Source organism: Protopterus annectens, chromosome 6.part0, assembly GCF_019279795.1.
Source record: "Protopterus annectens isolate FY-2018-M chromosome 6.part0, PAN1.0, whole genome shotgun sequence".
NCBI classification, from domain to species: domain Eukaryota; kingdom Metazoa; phylum Chordata; order Ceratodontiformes; family Protopteridae; genus Protopterus; species Protopterus annectens.
The window spans coordinates 706233612-706256715 of record NC_056737.1 but is presented as its reverse complement, the minus strand read 5'-3'; the positions used below and the strand labels follow the sequence as shown (position 1 = coordinate 706256715).

Genomic DNA, 23104 nt, shown 5'->3' with positions numbered 1-23104 from the left:
AGTTAAGGAATACTGACAAGAAAATGCCATGTCACTGTAATGAACCATGAGCATTATAAAATATGAACAGAAAAGGTAGTGTAGGTGCGAATGAATAAACAATGTAGTAAATAAAGTAATCAGTTAATGAAAATGTTATGGTCTTTCATGATTCTGAAATAAATAGTGTTGATAATGATATTGTATTTTGACTGGAGGCATATTTTTTATTTTGCAGAAGTGAGGCAGTACCTGTTAATGATTTCACATCAAGCTGGAGGAATGGGCTGGCATTTCTAGCAGTTATACATTCTTTAAGGCCTGAGCTCATCAACATGGAAGAAGCATACCAGGGTTCAAACAGAGAAAATCTGGAACTCGCCTTCAGAATCGCAGAACAGAAACTAAAAATACCAAAACTTATTGAACCAGAAGGTAAGATGTGGCTTCTTCTTTACTGGCCCAACTATATCTGGTTGTGTGGTTTAATGTTTCTTGCAGTCTTTTGTTTTATGGATGGTTTGGTTTTGAATAATAGCATGGGGTAGAATTAATAGAATTAATGAATATTTTGATTACGTTCAATTGCATTTAAGATATGCTATTGACCCCATTACATCGTATTGGCTACCTGTGTACCATGCATATTTTAATAATGTTCATCGTTATTGCAATAAGGCTGACAGATGGGACATATCCTGTCAAGGATACTGTATGTCTGGCCAGCACGCCTGAGCTTAAGCACTCCTTCCTTGAGTGCCGTATGTCCAACCTTTGACCTGTGCACTTGGGTTGCGTGTTGGTACTTAAGGGACATACATGTGTGAAAATCCTCAGAACTTTCTCGCCATCAGTTCGAGAAGCAAGATTATTGCTATTATGTGACTTTTTGAACTAAGTGTATGTCATCTAAGAGAGGCAAATACATTTGTGGTAAGCAGATTCCTTGTAAGAGTAAGGATAGTCAGAATACTGCTGTCATTGGTGGGTCCTGATGTCCAGAAAGCGTTCCTCGCAGTAAGCTGGGAGTTTGAGTAGGGCAGTAGTAACATTTGCATTTCCTGATATAATAATCAGGTTAATTAGAAGGATATGTGAAGGAGCAGTGGCAAAAATCAAAGATGGAGGGTTCCTCTTTGATACGTTGTGTCTAAACAGAGGAACCAGGCAAGGGTGTCCTCTTTTCCCCTTTGTTGTTTGTGTTATATTTAGAACTATTGGCAAAGAAAATAAGGGACTCAGAAATTAAGGGCATCATTGCTATGTTGTTCAAGAAAAATTGGATTTATTTGCAGTTGATATTATTTTGTACCTGACTGAACTAGAAAAGAACATCTCAGTGTTTTGCAGTATTTTTAGACAGTTCTGGGTTTTTGGGGGGTATAAAATTAATGATGATAAAACAAAGGCTATAATTATAAACTATGTACCCACACAAGAATTAGCTCAGAAATATCTATATTTATTGAGGACATGATAAAATGAACTGTTTAGGACTAAGGATTAAAACAGTATTCAGTTATGGCTGCTAAGGATATGTGGGAAGAGACTAAACAAAACTTATAACAAAACCTGAAAAACTGGAAACTTTTGCATATGGATATGGATAGCAAGATACAAGCTATAATAAATGTTTTTCATCCCTTTACTTTTATAGACAGATCAGGCATGTTTTTATCAAAAAGTTGTTTATAGTAATTAAAGAGTTGAAAGATTTTATTTTGGAGGGGAGGAGGATAACAGTCAAGTGGGATAAGTTGATCCTCCCAGTAGAACAAGGAGATGTAGGATTACTAGATTTGAAGGGATATTTTAGAGCTACCCAGTTAAGGTTCCCATGTATAACATAAGGGATGATGATGAAGCAGGGCATAATAGATCCTTAAAGAGAATTAATAGTCATACAGAATATTATAGTAATAAAGTACCAGACAGTATACTAAGAACTAAGCCAACAGAGGAATGGAGAAAGGGGAATATCCTTCTATTCATATGCTGCTGTATCCATAACATCAGGGAGTATGCCTCTGGTGAACTCTCATCCATCTGGCAATTATGCAGAATTTAAATGCTACTGCTAGGGTGTGAGAGATGTCCTGCGCATCCCTCTCAGACGTCGGTCATAAATGGACATTGGGTATAAAGCAGACGTCAGCACGCACATTCTTCAGAACTTTTCCTCTGCCTGTGTGACTGCCAGCTCCAGTCATCGCTCATTCAGAAGAAGCGTTTTCCCACATCCAGCTTCAGATAAGTACCCCATAGGTGTTTTCTAATTTTATGCTTGCTACTGCTTTGGGTTACATGTCAAGTAGGAAGGCCAAGTGTAGGTGTGGAAGGCAAATTCCACATAAGGATTTGCATGAGCCCTGCCGATTCTACCTAGGCTGAGAACACTACTATACCAGAATAGAAGGACATAGTATTGTTGTGTAATATTTTTCAGGCCTTTGTTCCCAAAACCCTTAGAAGCCACCTTGCAGCTTTGAAAATATATTTTGAGAATCCGAGACTTAAGCATTTAGTCTGTAGGATGGATATGACTTCAGAACAATTGGATGAGCCCCCAAGTCAAGAAGATGAAAAAGAGTAGGCTTGAACCGACTGCTGCGTCCTCCACTCCAGCCATACCTCTTGAGGCTAGTGAAATCCCAGAGTCTGAGCCAGGGTCCTCAGCACTTCCTTCAGCAGAAGGCCCAGAGGAAATCAGTTCTTTGCCCGAGGTCATGTCCCAGAGTGAATCTCAGACGTCCAATTCAGTCACTGAGGAGGAAGCTAGGCTCGTAATTTCTGAGGGTCCACGTGAGGTCTCTCAAATTATCATATGAGAGGACATAGCCTCTGACGTTGTGGAGTGCAGGCTGGCGTCAGGCCCTCTCACCCCCACCGCATCTCTGAATCTTCTCCACCAGAAACTCATAAAAAGAAGAAACAAAAAACAAAACGTATTTCTCAGCCTCTGTCTTCTCCGGCCATTGAACAGCCACTGGATTAGCAGGCCTTCACCCAAGGTCTTCTTAATGCCTTTCTGGCCTTATGTCAGAGCCCAACTCCTGCCCAGGCCCCTAGAGCCCCCCAAGGGACCTGCCCCCAACATCTCCTCAGGAAAAGAATATTCATCTGAAGATGAATCCCTTACCTATTCTTCCCAAACTACTTCTCCTCTGGGATATGCCTCCCCAGAGGAGGAGTCCAAAGGCACAGACTCCCCAGGTGAGGATCTCACTTTGGTGAGACCATCAACAAATTGCAAAACTTCTTCAAGTGGGACAACAGCCAAGTCACGGAGACCCAAAAGAGATACTATGAACTGCTCCATTTGGAGTCTCCTAGCCCTTCTGCGGTGTCTCCTGTACACCCTGCCTTTCTGGATGCATTCTTGGCTGCATCTAAAAGCCCTGATTGACAGCTCCCAGCACCCAAGTGTCCAGACAGATTCTGTAAGGTGCCTGAGGGAGCAACCTTCCTCTACAAAGCCCCATCTGCAGACCTGGCTGTTATTTCAGTGACCACTGACAAAACCTCCAAGTTACTTCCCGCCACCTCTCTGCTGCACTCTGATAAAGAGAGCAGAATGATGGAAAGTCTGGGGAAGGGGGGTTTTACTTATGCTACCCTAGCAGTAAGAGCTATCGGGCACAGGCTAGGGTGCAACGTTAAGAGAATGGAGAGTAAGGAATGCCTGAACCCCCACTCAATGAAAAGATCACATCAATATCAAGGAAATAAGAGCCTTAATATTGGCATTGCAAATTTTCAGGGGTCAGCTTCTACCAGGCACATTGAGGTGGTACACAGACAATACCACTGTATTGTGGTATATCAACAAACAGGAGGGGACAAGGTCCTACCTTCTGTGCAGGCTAGAATGCAGGCTTGGGAAATCGCCATGGAGAAACAGATCTTACTCCAAGCAGTATATATCCCTTCTGCAGACAAATGTGATGGCAGAACCATTAAGCAGGATTGTGACCCTGTCTCACAAATGGATGTTGAACAGGGATGTGTTTCTGGACCAGGTCCATCGATGGGGTATTCTGGATGTGGATCTCTTTGCCTCCCCCATAAACAGACAGCTCCTGACCTTCTGCTCCAGGGCACCACACACAAAGACTTTGAATCAGACTGTCAATCTACCAACCTTTTTCCCCTCTCCACAGAACTAGGCAGAGAGGATACTTCACTCCCTAGATGTACACACACAGCTCAGGTATTACTTGGTCAAAAGCAAGTCCTTCCACAAATCTGATAGGCTCTTCATCTCTTACCACCCAAGAGCTCTGAGTAAACTAATTTCCTTGCAAACCATATCCTCCTGGATATCTAAAACCATTTCCTTTTGTTACACTAACCATGGTAGGCCACTCCCAGCCCCAGTAAGGACACACTCCACCAGGGCAGTGTCCTCCTCAGGGGCATTCCTTAAAGGAATCAGCACAGCTACTATCCTCAAAGAAGCTACATGGTCCTCCGTTTACACATTCACTATACACTACAAACTGGACATGGTTTCTAGAGCCAGGGCAGGATTTGCCAGAGCCATCCTTCGTGGGTTTGTGGAAAGTGCTTCTGGTCCTCCACCCTTTTCTTCGACAGGAGCTGTTGCACTCTCCCTGATGTTATGGATACAGCAGCATATGAATAGAAGGACATAGTATTGTTGTGTAAGAACTTACCATAACCTTAGATGTCCTTCTCTTCTATATGCTGCTGTATAGTTTCCCACCCAGCCTTGCCCTTCACACTTGCCTGACTCCTCGAGTACCCACCATATAGCCACTGATTCCTGCAGCATTCAGTTCTGAAAAAGGTGCGTGGTGATGTCCGCTTTATACCTGATGTCGGTTTACAACCAACGCCGAGAGGGATATGAAGGACGTTGTGCACACCCTAGTGGTAGCATTTAACTTTTGTATAATGGCTGGACAGACGATAGTTCACCAGAGGCAAACTCCCTGATGTTATGGATACAGCAGCATATAGAAGAGAAGGACATCTAAAGTTATGGTAATTTCTTGCACAACAATACTTTCTGCCAGTAAGGATGGCTGCAATTAGGGGTATAGAAAATAGACAAGAGGGTGCTGGAATTTAGTGGAGGAAGATGGCAAAGGAACCAAGGTATTGGGAACAAATAAACGGAGAAAGAAAGATAATGGAATGGGAAGAGCCCAAGAAGATTTGGATTGCATGCCAGTGGTTGCCTTCACTACCAGGGATTAATATGAGAGTATAGGAATCGGGGAATCCTAAATGAAAGACCTGCACTGGCTGAGTCTTTAATTGATCTAGAACAGAAGCTGCTAATTAGTAGAGCATATAAAATATTGCAAAATAACTATAGGAATCAATCATCAGAGGTAAGAAGCAAAGATTGATTAGGTATGCAATTCAAGAAACAATGGAAGAACATATATACTGTTTCCAAGTATGCAACAAAATCTAGAAGATTTACAATTTTTGCCTGGAAGTGTTTGAATAGATACTTTGAGCAGACTCCAAAGAATTTTTCCTCAGTTACATGGCAAATGTTGGAGGTGTGATGGGGAAGAAACATGTGATTGGGAACATATGGTTTAGGAGAGTAATGAGTTGGCAGACTAAGGAAATTATTTTTTTGAAATACAGGATCTGAATTGTTTAGACATAGTAAGGACTTGTTAAGTTTAATTCTGGTGGTTGCCAAAAAAGAAATTACCAGAAAATTGAAATCAAAATCTAAACCAAATATACTTGAAGTAGTTAATATTGCAACACAGATAAAAGAAAAGAAAGTGGACTCTTTACAAAAGGGTAGGAGTAAATTATATAGAAAAAAATAGAAATTGTGGGAACAATACATGTAGAAAAATGTTTTGGAGGACGAAAGAGGTTTAAGAGAAGGTTGAATAATTTATTTAATGTTTCTTAGATTATATGATATGTAACTATAGATGTGAATTATAATCTTTGTAAATGTGAACTTGTTAAAATGGTTTGATTACTTTTATATAAATGTAAGTTTATCTATGTCACAAGTGTTGATTTGATAATTCATTAAAAAAAGCTATGCATACCCAGTGTCTTTTATGTCAGGGAGTACTCTATTTGTCAAGTTTTTTTTTTTAACAGCCCTACAAAGTCATATATCTTCTATAAAATTTTACTTTAAAAATAAGCAACTGAACGTGATAAAATGAGTCACTATGTCATTGAAAGTTCCTACCCAAAACTTCCATTCACAGCCATAAAGTAAAACCAAAAAGATTCCTTCTCAGCATCTGAATCAGATGTCTCTGTTTTAGAAGTCCATAGACTGTCTAACCTCTGGGCCTGCTCCCTCTGCTATGACCGCATTGGAGACAAACATAGAACAGCCTTCTGGCATGTCACATCTGGCCAGTCAGATGTCTTTTAAGGCCTTCAAGAAGTAAACCAGGCTTGTGATTTCTGAGGTACTGGATGGTGTTTCTCAGGGTTTACTAACAAAATTCAGGAAATCTCTTCTTTGAGTAATGCCTTACTCGAACCGCATTAACGAATATTACACCAGTGTTTCCTCACACCAACGAACACGGTAATGTTGATAATGTCAGAGTCGAAATTATTGACATTACCCAACTTACCTTGACATCCGGAGATGTCCTACACATTTTATGCAGGGGGCAAGCTCCCCTGCACCCTTTGCTAATTATATATTCCATCTCCGATATCTCGTTACAGTGAGGAGAAGGGTAATTTTCCCAATCCTTGCTGTAGTGCGATCCAACTGTAAACAATGACACTCAAAACCATGAATGCATGCTGCATCTCAACATTCCAGAGGTGATGTAATTTCAACTCTGAATTTTCAGATTTTGCACCTGTACCCTCGACCATCTGAAAAGCTGTAGACTAACTTTCAAACACTCGACAGTAAACCGTTTCTCAGATACTAGTACAAGGGGACATCCCTGTTTTTTTGTTTTTTTTTCATGAAGATACATCATCCAGGGATGGCCTTTCACTTGTGGTTTCTTTAGGATCCCCAAGGAAGAAAAAAACAAACAAAAGACTAAACAGCTTTCTTCTCCCAATAGACCTGATACCAGAGATCTTCAATAGGAATGGCAGGATTTTTTCTCTAGGGCAGTTCAAAGACCCCACAGTTTTCTGCATCTACTCAATTTACCCCCTTTAAAGAGCGAAAGAGAGAGGGAAATTCTTCACCTGAAACAGAAATTGAGCTCTTGGGGTATGAATCTCAGCCATATGATACCTTATTATCTAACTCTCTCCAAGAGGAGGTGTCATCTGTAGACACTGTACAAAAGATGATACGCCATACTCGCTGGGGGAGGAGGTGTGGAAGAACTCTCCAAATATCAAAAGAGATATTGTAATTTTTCACTTATGGAAACCCTCAAGCCTTCCACTGTCCCTCCTTTACTAGAATATTTGGAAGATAGTTTTATTTCAGTTGCTCCAGAGTCTCAGCCGCTTGCACCAAAAATAAAAAGCCTGCAGGTATTCTAAAATCCCCTGACAACCACAAGGACCTGTATAAAAGTCCAGCATCTGACCCTGCAGATATTTTCACAGATTCTGACAAAGCTTCCAAACTTTTGCTAAGCATTAATGCCTTACCTAACAACAAAGACAGCGGAGCAATGGACAGTTATGGAAAGAAAAGTTTGTACTTAAGCCATCTTAGCTTTTCTTGCTGTTAACTACCAATCACTTATAATGAGGTTCCTTTTATCCATGTTTGATAACATGGCCAAACTTATTCCTTACCTTCCTGACAGTTATTCAAAAACTGCTCTACAATTATTCAAAAACTGCTCTACAATACAGGACATCTTCTGCCTCTAAATTTGCATGCCATTCCACTAAGTGTGCATACACCATGGCAGATACTTCTTCCAAAGCTGCTGCTACCACTTGAACTGTGCCAAGAAGGTTCTCTGACCAAGACTTCACTCACTCCCAGAGGATATTAAAGCAAAACTTTTAGATGCTTCTTTGGATAAAGACTACCTTTTTGGTCCTCCTTCTGCTGAGATTTTCAAAACAAATTGTAAGAATGGTGTAAAATAATGCAGGGGTTCAAGAAACTTTTCTTTCCCCTGTTCTATAGAAAGTGCCTCTTCATACTAGGCCATTTCTACCATAGAAAGCCCAATCAGCCAAAAGGCAAAAATGCAAAAAGAAATAGCAAGACAAACCTAAATCTGATTTCAAAAGTGTCAAAGGTCCTTTTTCAGATAAACCTCCCAGCTTCTGGCTTACACTTCCTTGTCCCGCACCTCGGTCTATCTTTTTCTCCAGCTTCCCATCTGGAAAAAGATCACAACAGATTCTTGGGTTTTGAAAATCCTACAAAAACTGTACACTATAAGGTAATTCTTTTTCTGTTCAGCTTTCAGTTCCACAGTGTTTCCGAACCAACAACATATGTCTTCTCCAGTCATTGCAGACCTTCTGCACCAAGGTATAATACAACCTGTTCCTCATAGTCAAAAAGGAAAAGGTTTTTTTTTTCCGTGTATCTCCTAGTCAATTTTGGATCTCTCTACCATGAACAACTTTTTGAATATTCCAGCTTTAAGACGTTAACTCTTCAAAATCTTTTTCCTCTGATTTTTCCTATAGCTTTGCTAGTTACCTTGGACCTCAAGGATGCTTACCTACATGTTCACATTTATCCCCAACACAGTAATTTTTTTAAGATTCTGTGTCTTGGGAATTACCCTTTCAATTTTCTGCTTTGTTTTTTGATCTTTCCACTGCTCTTAAAGTGTCCACAAACTGTATAGCTCCTGTTGTAGCAATCTGCAGACTCCTAGGTATCCACATGTATCCTTACCCGGATAATTTTCTGATTAAAGCCACTTCAGTTCAGAAATTCTTTCTAGACTTGCAGTTGACTCTCAATTTCTTTCAGAACCAACGTTTTGCTCTGAAGTTCAACAAGGTTTATTTTCTTCCCCCTCTTTCTCTGGGATTCCTAGGTTTCTATCTTAACACATTCGTCATGATGATCTTTCTTCCTTTAGACAAGGTTACTTTATTAACGTATTACGTTATATCCCTGACAAATGTGTCTTTGACCTCAGCCGAGAGCCATGGGATACATGGCATACACAGTGCAGATGATACTATTTGCCAGAGTATATGTGAGGAAAATTCAGTGGTACTTAAAAATATATCTGGGCATAGCACTTTCCTCTTCTGTAAATCACAATTCGTCTCTTATCCTTCATGAAAAAAGAACTATGCTGGTGAATCATTCAGATATGGCAAACCTAAGAGTTCCCTTTCAAATTCTTCCTCCTCTCAAAATGTTTCCTTACATGCATCAGACAGAGCCGAGGGGGGTCAATAGGTTTCAAGGTACAGGAACTTTGAACAAAAAAGGATAGAAGAGAGCATATAATCATAAAAGTAATTAAAATATTGATCTTTGATTTTTAGTGTCTCCACCATATTTAGCCCCCAGGAACATTTCGGGTTCTGATGGAAAATACCTCAGATATGTGGTACTTCAAAAAATGGAAGGGATAAGTGAAAGCTCACTCTACAAGAGACATACCTTCTTCAGGGAATTTTTTTCAAAAGACTTAGAGGCATCTTCTTGGTCTTCCATTCACTCCTTTACGAAGCATTACCAAACTGATGCATTTTCTAGAGCCAGGACTTGCTACTGGGTTTAATGAACTCCAGTACTGTTTCTGTTACCACCACCCAGACTTCCTAAAAGCTTTGTAAATTGTCTCATCTGTCAGCATTACTGCAACAATAATTTAATGATAAACATAGTAAAGGTGTGTAGGAACTTACCATAACAGTAAATGTTCAAATATATCACTCTTACAGTGTGTGCGTTTCCCTCAAATCTAATTTTTCTGTACATGCCTTTTTCCCTGTGGCTGAAATGGAAACCCCACCTGTCTATATCCCCCCTGTATTTTTTAAGTTACCTGAGTCTCTCATTCTTATAGCTACCTTAGTGTCATTCTGGAGCAAGAAAGCTGTAAGGAGTTTCATGCACATATATTCCTTGAGTACCAGCATGCAGCTCTTAGGTCTCTTGTCTAATGTATAGCTTGTGAAGAAGGAAATCCCATGTTTTGGCATACTGGCAAAATGTATGGTATCCTTGGCTGGATATGTCCCACTGTCAGCATTACTCAACAGTTATCTATCTGAACATCTACTGTTATGGTAAGTTCATATACGAATGTACTTTATACCTGATGGCATTGTGATAGCCTCGACTACATGTTACAAATGGCCCATTTTACTCGACTGCTTGCTGGGGATTTCATTGCATAGTCTGATCAAGAATGTCATGCCTCCATCCTAATAATGTACTGTGATGTTCCTATTTGCAGTTTTCTTTTATTATTGTGTAAATGGTATTGTCTAGGATTACCACCCCTCCAAGTAACCTACATGTGCATTACATATTTATTGCATAGAGTCCCCATCCCATAATTTGTGAGAGATGATCATTGTAGAGACTTCTTTCCACCACCTGTTATGTATAAAATGTACATTTCTTCCAGGAGCACTGTACTCCTGTATCTACAAAGTACGCATTTTATTGTCAAGGGGGAAATCTTCCCACACATGCCTTTCTTTTATAGAGCATATCACTGCTGCTTGGAATGCCTGTGAGATTCCGTGCCTTTACATGGCAAACTGCAGTGATTTAATATACATTATACAATGCCCCCCATTAATATTCCAAAACGTGCACACTGATTGGTCAGCGTGCATGTTGTAAATCAGACTTATACTAATGGAAAAAGGTCCGGTCTCCCAGACTTTTTCCATTAGTACAAGTCTTTTTTTTTCTTACAGCAAGGGAGAAAGCAAGATCTCTGTTGCTTTTTAGAAAGTGTCTCGCTACATTAAAGGAGTTTAACATAGCGAGATAGCTTTAAAAAAAACGCAATGGAGAAAGGAAGATCTCCGTTGCTTTTTTTTAAAGCTGTCTCATTATGTTAAACTCCTTTAACATAGCGAGACACTTTCTAAAGCAACGGAGAAAGCAAGATCTCCGTTGCTTTTTAGAAAGTGTCTCGCTATGTTACATAGCGAGACACTTTCTAAAAAGCAACGGAGATCTTGCTTTCTCCGTTGCTTCCACCCACAGCTCTGATGTACTGCGTAAGCATACGCATGCGCAGTACATCAGAACTGCTGCAGAATACTGGACAGCTGTGGAAGGGCAGCAAGGAGGCATTATACGATGTCCTTATTTATAAGTTTTTTTTTCTTAAATAATGTCATTGTATAATAGCAATAACCCATTTCTGGGTGTGGGTATTGCTGGATTTACCCACGGTTGTCTATGTTTGGTCACTCGGGCTTCACCCTTGTGACCAAACCACGCCAACCGTGGGTAAATCCAGCATTACCCACACCCAGGCGTGGGTTATTGCTTAATTAAAGAATGGGCGTACTATACATCAGTACTCAGATTGGAGAATGCTCATTCTCCAGCAGGGTATTAATGTACAAGTAATGCCTGCTGAGGAGAATGAGTCTGCCCCTTCATGGCAGCTTATCAAACCGCCGTGGAGCTCGGACTGAGAAAACGAAATCGCTGTCATTATTTTACACTCTCTAAACAGCGGGTTTGCTGTTTTGCAAGTGTAAAATGTGAAAAAAAAGAATACAGCAAAAAAAGGTATGTATGTGTTTGTCTGTGTGTCAGTGTATGCATGCATGTCAGTGAAAGTGAGAGCGAGTGAGCCGTTATTTTGCACTCGCTAAGCAGCTCTTTTGGTGCTTAGTGAGTGTAAAAAAAAAATTAAAAAAATAAAGCCTGTGTGAGAGACTGTATGCGTGTATGAGAGTAAGAGAGAGAGTGATCGATTGAGAGTGTGTGTGTGTGTGTGTGTGTGTGTGTGTGTGTGTGTGTGTGTGTGTGAGAGAGAGAGAGAGATCTACAGAGTGAGAGAGAAACTGAGAGTGAATTGTGAGTGAATGCATATGTGTAAGCAGGGGAGGCTGGGTGTGAGAAAGAATGAGACTGAATGTGTGTATGAAAGCAGCTGGAAACTGTGACAGGCTGAGAAAGAGGATGAGACAGATCTTGTGTGAGTGAATGTGTGTATGAAAGCAGAGGAAACTGTGTGTTTGTATATGTATGTGTGTGAAAGCAGAATTGACTGTGTTTTTGTGTATGGGAGAGAGAGAATGGGCTGTATGTAAAATTGTTGTGTTTCACTTGCTTATAATTTTTTAAGTACTATATTATTTTTATATATGATTGATGTAAAATTCTTCCTCCAACACCATTAACATATACTATAGCAAGTTTGAAACAATAGGCAGAGGACCTTTTTTACATTAAAAAAATATATAAAAAAGTAATATAGTACTTAAAAAAATAAGTAAGCAAGTAAAACAACTATTTTAGAGAGCGTCCATTCTCTAAGCACAACAATACCCTCCAGCGTATGTGTTAATGTGTAATTAACACCCTTTCAAGGGTGTAGAGGCCCTCCACTTGCGGCGTCGGGCCTCATTACACCTCTGGGCAGGCATTAATTACACATTAATACACACCCTGTCAGGCATTATTGCTTGCTTAAATGTTCTGCTCTCTAGTATGCACTTTGCATGCTGCTAGTTGTCCATGTTCTATTCACCTTTTCTAACTCAGCAGCAGCAAAACATTCCAGATTGCTTTGCTAGAGTTGTGGGGTTTTGGCACTGTGGCCTGCTCCCTGCACCTCTATACACTGTCACAGAAAAGTGGGTTTATTACAGATTAAGACAAATTGCATAGTTGCTGGGACTATAGTCCTTCAGCATAGGACAGCTCCTTCATCCGTGAATCAGGGGTGTGTTTCATGTAACAATATATTGACTAAAATCTGACCTGAACTTTTAAGATCTGTATGTTGCCCTTCACACAGCTAAGAATAATTTTTGTGGTGAAGCTCATCAATAGCTGCTAAATGTTTGTTAGATTACTTACAGAACAAGTTGTTGGAAAATGCCTGCATTTCAGAGAACAAGGCTTTTTAGTGATAACTGCTGCCCTTTCTGGATGCATTGTTTCATAATTAGGAATTATGTTAATGAATGTGCTTTAAACATGGAGAATTTTAAGCAGAAGGTTGGTGATTTTGAAATCCAAAGTAGAACGCCACTTGATTCAATAAATGGAGGAGAGATTGTGACATGAAATACAGTAGCTTCTGTACAGGGTACACAGTTTTGTTAATGGAATTCTCTTATCTCTAAATACTTCCTGCCATATTCCTGTGTGCTTTTCAGTTTTGATTACATTCTTGCATTTTTTATCAAAAGGAGTTTTTCTTCTCTTTGAAAAAAAGACTACATTCTTCATTTTTACTGATTTTTTTGATAGAAAGTTTACAGTTTAGGGAGCTGTTTTTAATTGTTGCACTTTAACCTACTGTACATAACTCTCAACTTTACAGATTTTCGCCTCATATTTTTGGTCTGTTTTTCTGGCAAATTAGTAGCAAATCATTAAAGACTGAAGTTGGAAAATAATGACGGACATTTGAGTTTCAGACTTCATACTCTTCAGGATATTCATGCTAATGCAAAATCTATTAATTTATCAACTTTCTAAGTTTGTAAGAACAATATTTAAAAAATTTCCCAATTTTTGGGCCTTTGTCCCACTTTTATATATGGAATTGTCCAGATTTGTTGCTCTAAGAGGTTGAGAGGTATAGCCTACACAATGCACAATTACTGAAGTTTTACACTACCATTGTAAAAAATTACTCCCCGAACAGCATGAGTGGCATTCTGAAAGTATAATTAATGGTACTTATTTTATTTTTTAATAATGTTTTAGTTGTCCGCAGTGAGACTTGCTGAATTGTATTTATGGGAAGGCCAGAATTAACTAAAACTCCTCGATCATTGTTTTTATACCTGCTTGACTGAAAATGGAAAGTCTATATTGATGACTGCACACTCACTTGTTTATTAGAAAACCCTGCAGCTGCACTATTAGATGTTGTTGAAGGAAAGGACAGGGCCATAAACAGATAAATTTAATGTACTTCACTGCATGTACGTTTTTTAATTAATTTATCTTGTGAATTCAGATGTTAGAATTTAAATTTGTAAAAATTTCTGATGTATTTGCAATGATTTTATTTAACAAAACAGCATATTTTGTTAAAGGACATTTTTCTTTAGCCTGTCATTTCTGTATTTTTGTGTATTTATTTTTTGCAGTCATGAAAAAGTATGCAACAATGGGGGGCTACATTCCGGAAGTGGGTGCATTCAAGATGTCCTAGTTGTAACTCTAGGAAAGGTGACAGGTTTCAATCTGTATTATGTAAATGAGAATATTACATAGTATGCAGATTTGCTTGGAAACTCATGGCAGGCTAAAGATCTTTAGTGATGTGAAGCATTTCAGTATTTTTTATGTAAAACAATGTCAGCACTCATGCATGTCAAGAGGAAAAGCTTCAGGATATTTATAGTTTGAAAACAATGACTGGAAATGAAGTCCACTGACAGCTAACAGAATACAAATGGGTTAGACTAATTGCTAGAAACTTCTTGTAAGAAAAAAAGAAACAATGAGATTGTTGTAAAAACATTAACGTAGAAACGAGGAAATAACTGGTAGAACTGTTAAAGCATTCTCTGTGGTAGAATAACATTTGCAGCATTGAAACACAGATAGAGGAAGACAAAAACACAATACAAATTAAAGCAAAGAGAAGTAGGGAGGGCAGTCAGAGAATCCAAAGCTTTGAACTGAGGAAAGGATGGCCGGTTCAATTAAGAAGGGGAATATGTTACACAGAAATATGAGGGAACATGGGAAGTAAAATGAAGGGAAGGTGAAAGTTAATTAATTATTTATTCATTTACATTTGGTTACTGAGAAAGCCCAACTGGGTGAAAAACCCATATTCAGTAGAGGCCCGGGGAGAAAAGCTCCACATGTATCTTAAAAGTACATAAACACATAATATTACAGAAATTATACAGTAATCAGTAACATCTTTCAGACAATACACATACTGCAAACGACAAATTAACAGAGACAAAGTACAACTTAACATAGATCCAGCAGGTACAGTTTTTTTTAAAGTAACAGTTCAGTTAAATATAACAATATTAAGAAAGTTTAAATATAGCTATTAGTCAGGAAGAGCTAGGATATCAAGAACAAGCAATTCTACAGCCACTTAGCCTGGACTAGTACAGGTATAAAGTAAAGAATCATTAAGGAAACTTTTTAGGGAATTTTTAAACTGATGGGCATTGGTAGTAGTTCTAGGAAGAGGAAGTGAATTCCAGACTTTTGCTACATAGTGGGAATATAGGCAATCACCAGCAGTGTTGATTGATTTGCTTACTTGTAAGTGTGATTTATTTTCAGATCTAAGACTACAGTTAGTAAAATAAGGTTTTAATATGTTTAACAGAGCTGTAATATTTTTTGGCCTGATATAATAATTTGTGTGCCATGATTAGTTGATTGTATGATAATAGCTGTGGTAGTTCTAGCCAAGATAGTTTTTTAAGGAGTAACAGTGCTATGCCTGATGTGGAGAGTCAGTAGCACATTTTGCTATATTGTTGAAGCATATTTCAAGTTTCCTTAAATCTGTTTTTTTTTTAGATTAACAAGAATTGGGGAGACATACAGCAAAGCTGACAGGAGATGGTTTCTAGAAATAGAAATCCTAGAAGTATCAGTTAGGAATTCTTTGTTCCTGTGAACTTTCTTGATTGTTTGGGATATACGTAGATCAAACTGTAGGTTGTTATCCACTATAATACCAAGTAATTTTGCTTGAGGTTCAGGGATGATTTTTTGTATTATTGCTAGAAGTAATATATAAGTTGGTAGGGGGATGTATGAGAGTCTAGTAGGTTGGGAGATCATATGTTTTGTTTTTTGGGGTTAAGTAAGAGCTGAGATTTAGATAGCCATAATTCAATATCAGAGAAGGACTTTTGGGTTATATCTTGGAGGTGTTGAAGTGTAGGTGCAGCACATATGTGTTGTGTCATCTGCATATTGGATAATAGAAGCTAGTGAAGTAGCAGTACTAAGGTCATTTGTTAAGATACTGAAAAGTAAAGGGCCAAGGACTGATCCCTGTGGGACCTGATGGGCATAGCAGAGATACCAGAAAAGCAAGTCTACTAAATTAATATTTCTCCTCACTGCTTAGAAGAGAAGAGAAGGCGGATAAGCAAATTTGCCCAGAGGTAGTAGCATCCAGGATTGTGGGCAAAAAGGAGGAGGAGAAGGGTTGATTTCCACCCCTTCACACAAGAAACAGCCTTGAAAAACCTTAAAAACTAAACATGTACAGGACAGTGGGATTTGATGGCATTCGCTCTCAAATCCTTAGAGAACTGAAGGAACAGCAGGTAATATGGTGTCCTACCAGAATGTTTAGACTTTTCAGTGCAAGTTCAGGAACTCTGAAAAATTTTAATCCGATATTCAGAATGTGCAAGCAAAGGACAAAACTTGCTGTTACATCTAAAATGTTTATTTTGGGGTGGGGGCTTGCCTTTCTGCACCCATATACCACCACATTTTTTTATCATAACTTTTAGATGGGCTACTCCATAATACAGCAATTTTACTGAGCGTATGTATTTTTCTGTAATTGCACTTAAATCCTTATGTTCCAGGGAACACATTTGTCATCCTCAAACATGCAATGGATCCACTTGTAATGCCACTAACTGCAGTGTTTAACAAATCATGGGAGAAAGGCAGGGGGTTTAGAGACTGGGGATTCCGGCTGCAATTCCCTCTCTTGACAGTGGAAAAGCTTAGACTGAAAGTGATCAGGCTCCCGGTTTAACCTCACTTATTGGAAAAAATCATGGGATCAGTGCTGAGGAAAAGTTTATCATAATTACAAGCCATCATGGTGCTGGAGTGCATTTGTATTTAATGAATTCTTATATAAATTGTACTGTATATTTTACTCCTATTATTAAACTGAATATTTGGATTTTACACCTGATTTTTTTCATGCTCCAAGTGTGAACCTCTAAAAGGTCCAAAGAGACCATTGTTCTACCGCAGTTATCAAAATAAATAAAGTGGTACCTTGGTTGAGACAAAGGCACTTAGTGAGTGGGTGGATGGGTGGGGGCAATAAAATGGTGCACATGATATACCAGTAGACATGCAAAAAAAAAAAAAAAAATGGATCTTAATATTTATAGTTTTAAGAAAGAAAGAAAAGGAATGTGATAGAACCTCAGGTACGTCATTGTTAATAAAATCAAATTAGATAACACCTTTTTAAAAAGAAATGTAGGAGAACAAGAAGTCATAATCGGAAATAAAAGATAGACCTCACAGAGGAAATATGAAGAAACGTTATTTCATAGAAAAGATAGTGGATGACTGAAACAGCATGTATGAAAAAGTACTGCAGTCAAAAATGCAATGGAACTGAATGATACATGACATAATAAGGCTGTCTTTTGATGGCAAGATAAAGAAGGTGATAAGCTATGGGGATTCCAAGATGGCTCTACACTGAAAAACAGGTTGATCAGATCTCTCTGTGTGAAAAATAAAAGTGTTTATATGTGTATAATATAGATTTATTTTATTTTATTTTACATTTGTTGACCGGGATAGTCCAACTGGATCAATGTCCATTTTCAGCGGAGGCCCGGGGAGATAAGCTCCAAAAGCATACGATGCATTAACTAACTAATAAGACATAATTGCCTGTATGGTATTTCCAAAAATACATTAAATAACTATTAAGACAATTATTGCATGAATGGAAATTACAAACAATATATAAGCAAACATGAAATAGACAAGATCACAGGTTAGAAGATTCCTCTGCTTATAGTCAGGAGAGAATTAACAATAGTTGGTTAACAAGATTATTCACATTCATGTTGAGAGTTTAGCCAGGCTTGTTGCAGTGGCATAGCCAGTGTAATGCCATATGTTGTTTGAGTTTAGTTTTAAATTGGCCTAAGGAGGAGAGCAACGTAATGCCAGCTGGAAGTAAGTTCCAGGCTCTGCCTGCTGAGTTGGCAAAGAGGGCATCACCAGCTGCATTGTTAGTTTTGATTGTCTGAATTAGTAGTTTGTTTGAGGATCAGAGAAATCTTGGATTGTTATGGGGGGGTGATAGTATTTCTAAGGGCTGGTATATTATCTGGGTTATAGAGGATTTTGTTAGCCATGATCAGCAAGTTATATTGGATAAGACTGGGAAGTTCTAGCCACCCAAGCTGTTTGAGATTGATGCAGTGGTGGGTTCTAAAAGGCAGGCCTGTGGCAAACCTGACAATTTGATTATAACAGGTCGAGAGTCTACTTTATATTGGAGAGAAGGGGGGAGGCATATAAAAGTGATGAACATAGGTGGGAGCGAGCTATGGCCATCTTAGCTGGAGGGGTAAGGAAGGCTTTAATTCTGTAGAGTGACCCAAGTTTTTTATTGATGTTCCTGATTGTTTGATTTACTTGTAGGTCAAATTTTAGGTTATTGTCAATAATGATGCCTAGTAGTTTTGTATAGGTGTCGGGGGAAATAATTGTCTCATCTTTTGCATGTATGTTGAAGGAGAAAGGAGCAGATTTTTGAGTTTGTGAGAATAACAATATTTTAGTTATTTTGGGATTGAGTAACAATCGACACTTGGAGAGCCAATTTTCTATGGTATAAAAGGTGGACTGAGTAGCAGCCCTCAATTCTGTGGGAGATGTAGCTGAACAGATCAGAGTAGAGTCGTCAGCATATCGGATACAGCTGACATTTGGTATAATAGTAGGCAAGTCATTAATAAAGATGGAAAACAGTAGGGGACCTAATATGGAGCCTTGTGGTACTCCAAGGGTATTCAGCAATAGATTAGAGATCTTGTTCTGCCATAAGACAGCCTGTTATCTCCCATTAAGGTAGGATGTAAACCAAAGAAGGGCTTTAAAATCTAGACAGAAAGTTTGCAGGGTGCAAAGCAGAAGTTGGTGATCGACCATATCAAATCCCTTAGAAAGATCTAAACAGAGGGCAGAGGATATGTGATTATTGTTACAGTTGTTGTTTATGGTATTGGTAAAAGCCATTAGGGCTGAGGTTGTGCTATGGTGTGGCCGAAAACCATGCTGGCTATTAGCCATGAGGTGATTTTGGACTAGATGGTGCATGAATTGTTTAAGTATACACTTTTCCATAATCTTTGCAAGTGGTGAAAGTATAGCTATGGGTCTATAATTGGAGAATTCAGTTGAGGAACCTCCTTTATGTAGTGGAATTACATAGGACGTTTTCCATATGGTGGGGATCATGGCATCTGATATGGTATGATTGATTAGTAAATTGGATAGGCAATGGCATCAGCTGATTTTTGTAGGTACTCGCGGGGATTTGGTCAGCAGAGAGTGTGGTGGGTTTTAGTTTCTTGATCAGGTTACGGATAAGTGATGTGGACACTGGTTGGAAGCTAAATGAAAGTCGGTATTTAGAAGTAGTAATGTCAGGGCCTGGGGAGCTAGGAGGTAATTGGGTAGCTAGGGCTTGAATTGTTTCGGTAAAGAATTGGTTAGAACTGTCTGAGACCTCCTCTGGGGATTTATTACTAATGGCAGCGGGGGTAGGTGTAGATATTTTTCCAGGATGAAGTAGATTGTTCAGCCCAGCCCAGAACTTCTGAGGATTGTTTTGGTTAGCTATCTGTAAATTGCAATAGTATTGTTTCTTATCTTGTAAAATGTATTTTTTAGTTTCATTCCTAGCATGCCTGTATTTAACATGATCATGGGGGTTTTTAGTGGAGCGCCATACAGCCCATAGTTTATTTCTGCTGGTAATCTTTAGTCTAGACTCTTTAGAGAGCCAAGGTGCAGTTTTTGCTTTTGTTCGCTTAGAGCGGACCAGTGCATGTAGATCTAGAATTTCAAGAAATTTATTGTTAAAGTAGGCAACTGCCTCCTCTAAGGGGAGGTACTTTAGAATAGACCAGTTACAGGAGCTAAGTTGCAATCAGAATTTGTCAGGGTTAAAGTCACTTTTGTTTCTGACTTTTCTGAGTAAGGGTTGTTGTGGATTAATGGCTTTTTTCTTGACTATGTAAGTGAGGAGGTGGTCACTTAGGTCATCGGGGAGGGTACCAGCAATGTAAAGTTGGGGGTTACTATTTACAAGTACCCAGTCAAGTATGCTTTCTTTTTGGTTGGGTTTACCTAGCCTAGTGGGGGTGGTTATGGTTTGAGGAAATGCATGCAGGTTGATGTGGGTAGAAGGGGATTCTGAGGAACAGGAACCCCAGTCTATGTTAAAGTCTCCTAGGATTAGGGTTTCTTGGGGGTAGTGACATGATAGCCAGTAAAGGGTGTCTTCAATTGCGGCTACATTATTACCTGGGGGAATATACATAGAGATGATGTTGATGCTTTTATGTTTGTTAAGTTGCAATCTAGAGGCAAGAATTTCAGAGTTATTTGTCTGAGGTGGTTGAATAACATCTGTGGTCACATTCAACTCAGATTTATAGAGCACAGCTACCCCCCCTCCTGGATGCACGGTCCAGCCTGTGTATTTTATACCCAGGTGGTAACACTTCATTGTCAGTAGTAGAAGGTGTTAACCAGATCTCAGATAGACAGATAGACAGCTAGGAGGGCATGCAATTCATGTACCTTATTATTAATGCTCCTAATGTTGAGATGACAGACAAGGAAAGAGTTAGTTGGTCTGCTGATTATATTTTTGTGGCTTAGGTTGCATGCAGAGGAGGTGTGTGTATCAGAGGTAGATGGGCCAGGGTTAGGGTGTATGTCACTACTGAATATAAGGCTAAGTCGATACTTGGTGATGAACCTCAGGAGTTTGTGTAATAGTTTGTGGTATTGTTTGGATTTAGTGCTAATGTACAGAGGGTTAGCATGCTGTAGGAGTGAGAATGTTTCGAATTTTGCCATTTGTTAATAGTATGGCAAAAGGTGGAATGTTCTACAGCTAGGGGTATAGTGTGACCTGCAGGGAACTGATACTCATTAAGCTGTTGGTTTTCCCACAAAGTACATAAGGGACTAACAGAATAAATAGTAAAGAGTAGCATAACATAGTGATAGAAAGGAGTAAAGTGGTTCGCATCTGTTGTTTGGTAACACAACAGAAGAAGATCGGATGATCAGTATAGGGGTAGTAAAGTGGGTGGAGAAGGAATGATAGTGGAAGTGGATGGAGAAAGAGTGATGGTTGATAGCTGATAGGGTGTCAAGTCAGGGTGGAAAGAGTAAGGCAGTAAGGCTGATAGGGTATAAGTAGGGGTGTGGTGGAGCAGGGCTTACACTGACTACAAGTGGTTCCCTAGGCTACGGTACAAAATTAGTGTAATGCTTGCATTATTAGACTAGATTTTAAGCTGAAGTTTGTAACTGAATCGTTAAATAGGTTTGAATCTATTATGTTATTTAACCTATGTTAGAGACTAAGATATGGTCTGTGTTTAGAAAGTGTTTTGCATTCTAGCAGGGTGATTTGTTAGCTACAGGATGGGGATCTGAATGCAATATTCAGGGCTAAGTGAGGGAGAGCAGTGAAAAAGTGAAATTTACAGAGTGTAGTGTAGGTTAATTAATGCTTTTATAATATGCTAGGGGCAACAAATTTGATTAAGAGAATTAGAGGGAGCCAGATAGTTATGGGGGACAAGACTGGAGGTGCCTTTAGACCCAGGACAGCAATATACAGATTCTATTATATAAACACAGTCTTAAGCTTAAGTGAAGGTGGAATAGACTCCAGGTAGAGGATTGAGGGCACAGTGTTCTGTATATCTTCTTTCAGATAGGAGGATCTGTTGTAAGTTATTTAGAGGAGGTCCACCTAAAAATAAAACACACATATGTTGAAAAGCCTGCTTGTCTGGTGGCTAGTCCTAATCTATCAGACATTTAGGACTAGCCACCAGACAAGCAGGCTTTTCAACATGCACATCAGTTAGAGAGAATACAGTATATAGCAGCTACGTTTTTGCAACATGAGCCTGTAACCAGTATAAAATGCAGTTAGATGGTTTGGTCTAGAAATAACTTTACAAACAAGTTGTATTACTGGGTTATACTCAATACTGTATTAAACTGATAGCAATTCTACATGCAGCATATTATGTTAATGATAAAACATTCCCAGCATGAGTTCACAATAGAGTAAAACTTTCTGTCAAAAGACGAGCTAACAAAACAGCATTGAGACGCCTCTGTACACTTTAGATCAATTTTTTGTTTGAATATGCATTAACAATAGATTTAAGTTAATCCAAGTGTAACTACACTCGCTAAAATGCTATTAGCAGCTGATTTTTACATTTAGAATGCATAGACCGTAAACCTAAGACAAGATGCTGATTCTTGGATTCAAATACTTGTGCTACACACTCCGAGTGTTGTTTTAAACAGAAAGCACTTAGCTAGCTTAAATATTTTACCTCAGTTACACAAACAGACCATTTAGTACTGCCTGGACAATGCTAAATAATGTCCGTTCACTCTCTATGGTAGAATTAGCTAGCTTTGACCAGCTATAGAGACATAGAATACATAAAATGCACCATTACTTAAAAACAGCATACCAGATAGAAAAGCAGGTTGCCGACTGGGTCTAAAGTACCAGGCATTTGAAAGTGGCGGTATCTGTAGGTCTGTGGGTAACTTCTCATACATAGTGGAACAGGGAGAAGTTAAGGGGCTTACATTGACTATAAGTGGTTCACTAGGCTATGGTACGTAATTAGTGTAATGCTTGTATTATTACACTAGATTTTAAGCTGAAGTTTGTAACTGAATTGTTAAATAGGTTTGAATCTGTTACGTTATTTAACCTATGTTAGAGACTAAGATATGGACTGTGTTTAGAAAGTGATGTCCTTCAAGGATGCATCTGCAGTCCTTACAAATGGGTTGTCCTGTCGTCAGGCAGCCCTTCGGTCGGCCGGATTCCAAAGTCTGGGTCTGGCCTCGGCTGGTGTCGCACTTCACCCGACGTCATAGCTGCAGTTCTTCGGGTATAAAGGCATCAGCCGACGCCATTTTCCTCAGTCTTTCTTGCCACGTGGTGCCCGAAGCAGAAGCTGTTCGCAAGTGCCGGTCGGTCAGATCCAGAGATTACTACTACCGAAT

The 23104-nt window shown here is 39.1% G+C and overlaps 1 protein-coding gene across 1 annotated transcript in view; it reads left to right on the top strand.

Moving 5' to 3' along the window:
• The window catches only part of SYNE2 (spectrin repeat containing nuclear envelope protein 2), a 3814665-nt gene that overhangs the window by 569845 nt on the left and 3221716 nt on the right, over positions 1 to 23104 (top strand). Inside the window, exon 8 of the mRNA XM_044073561.1 lies at positions 218 to 414. Within this exon, the coding sequence (XP_043929496.1) occupies positions 218 to 414 (197 nt within the window). The remainder of the gene's footprint in view (positions 1 to 217; positions 415 to 23104) is intronic.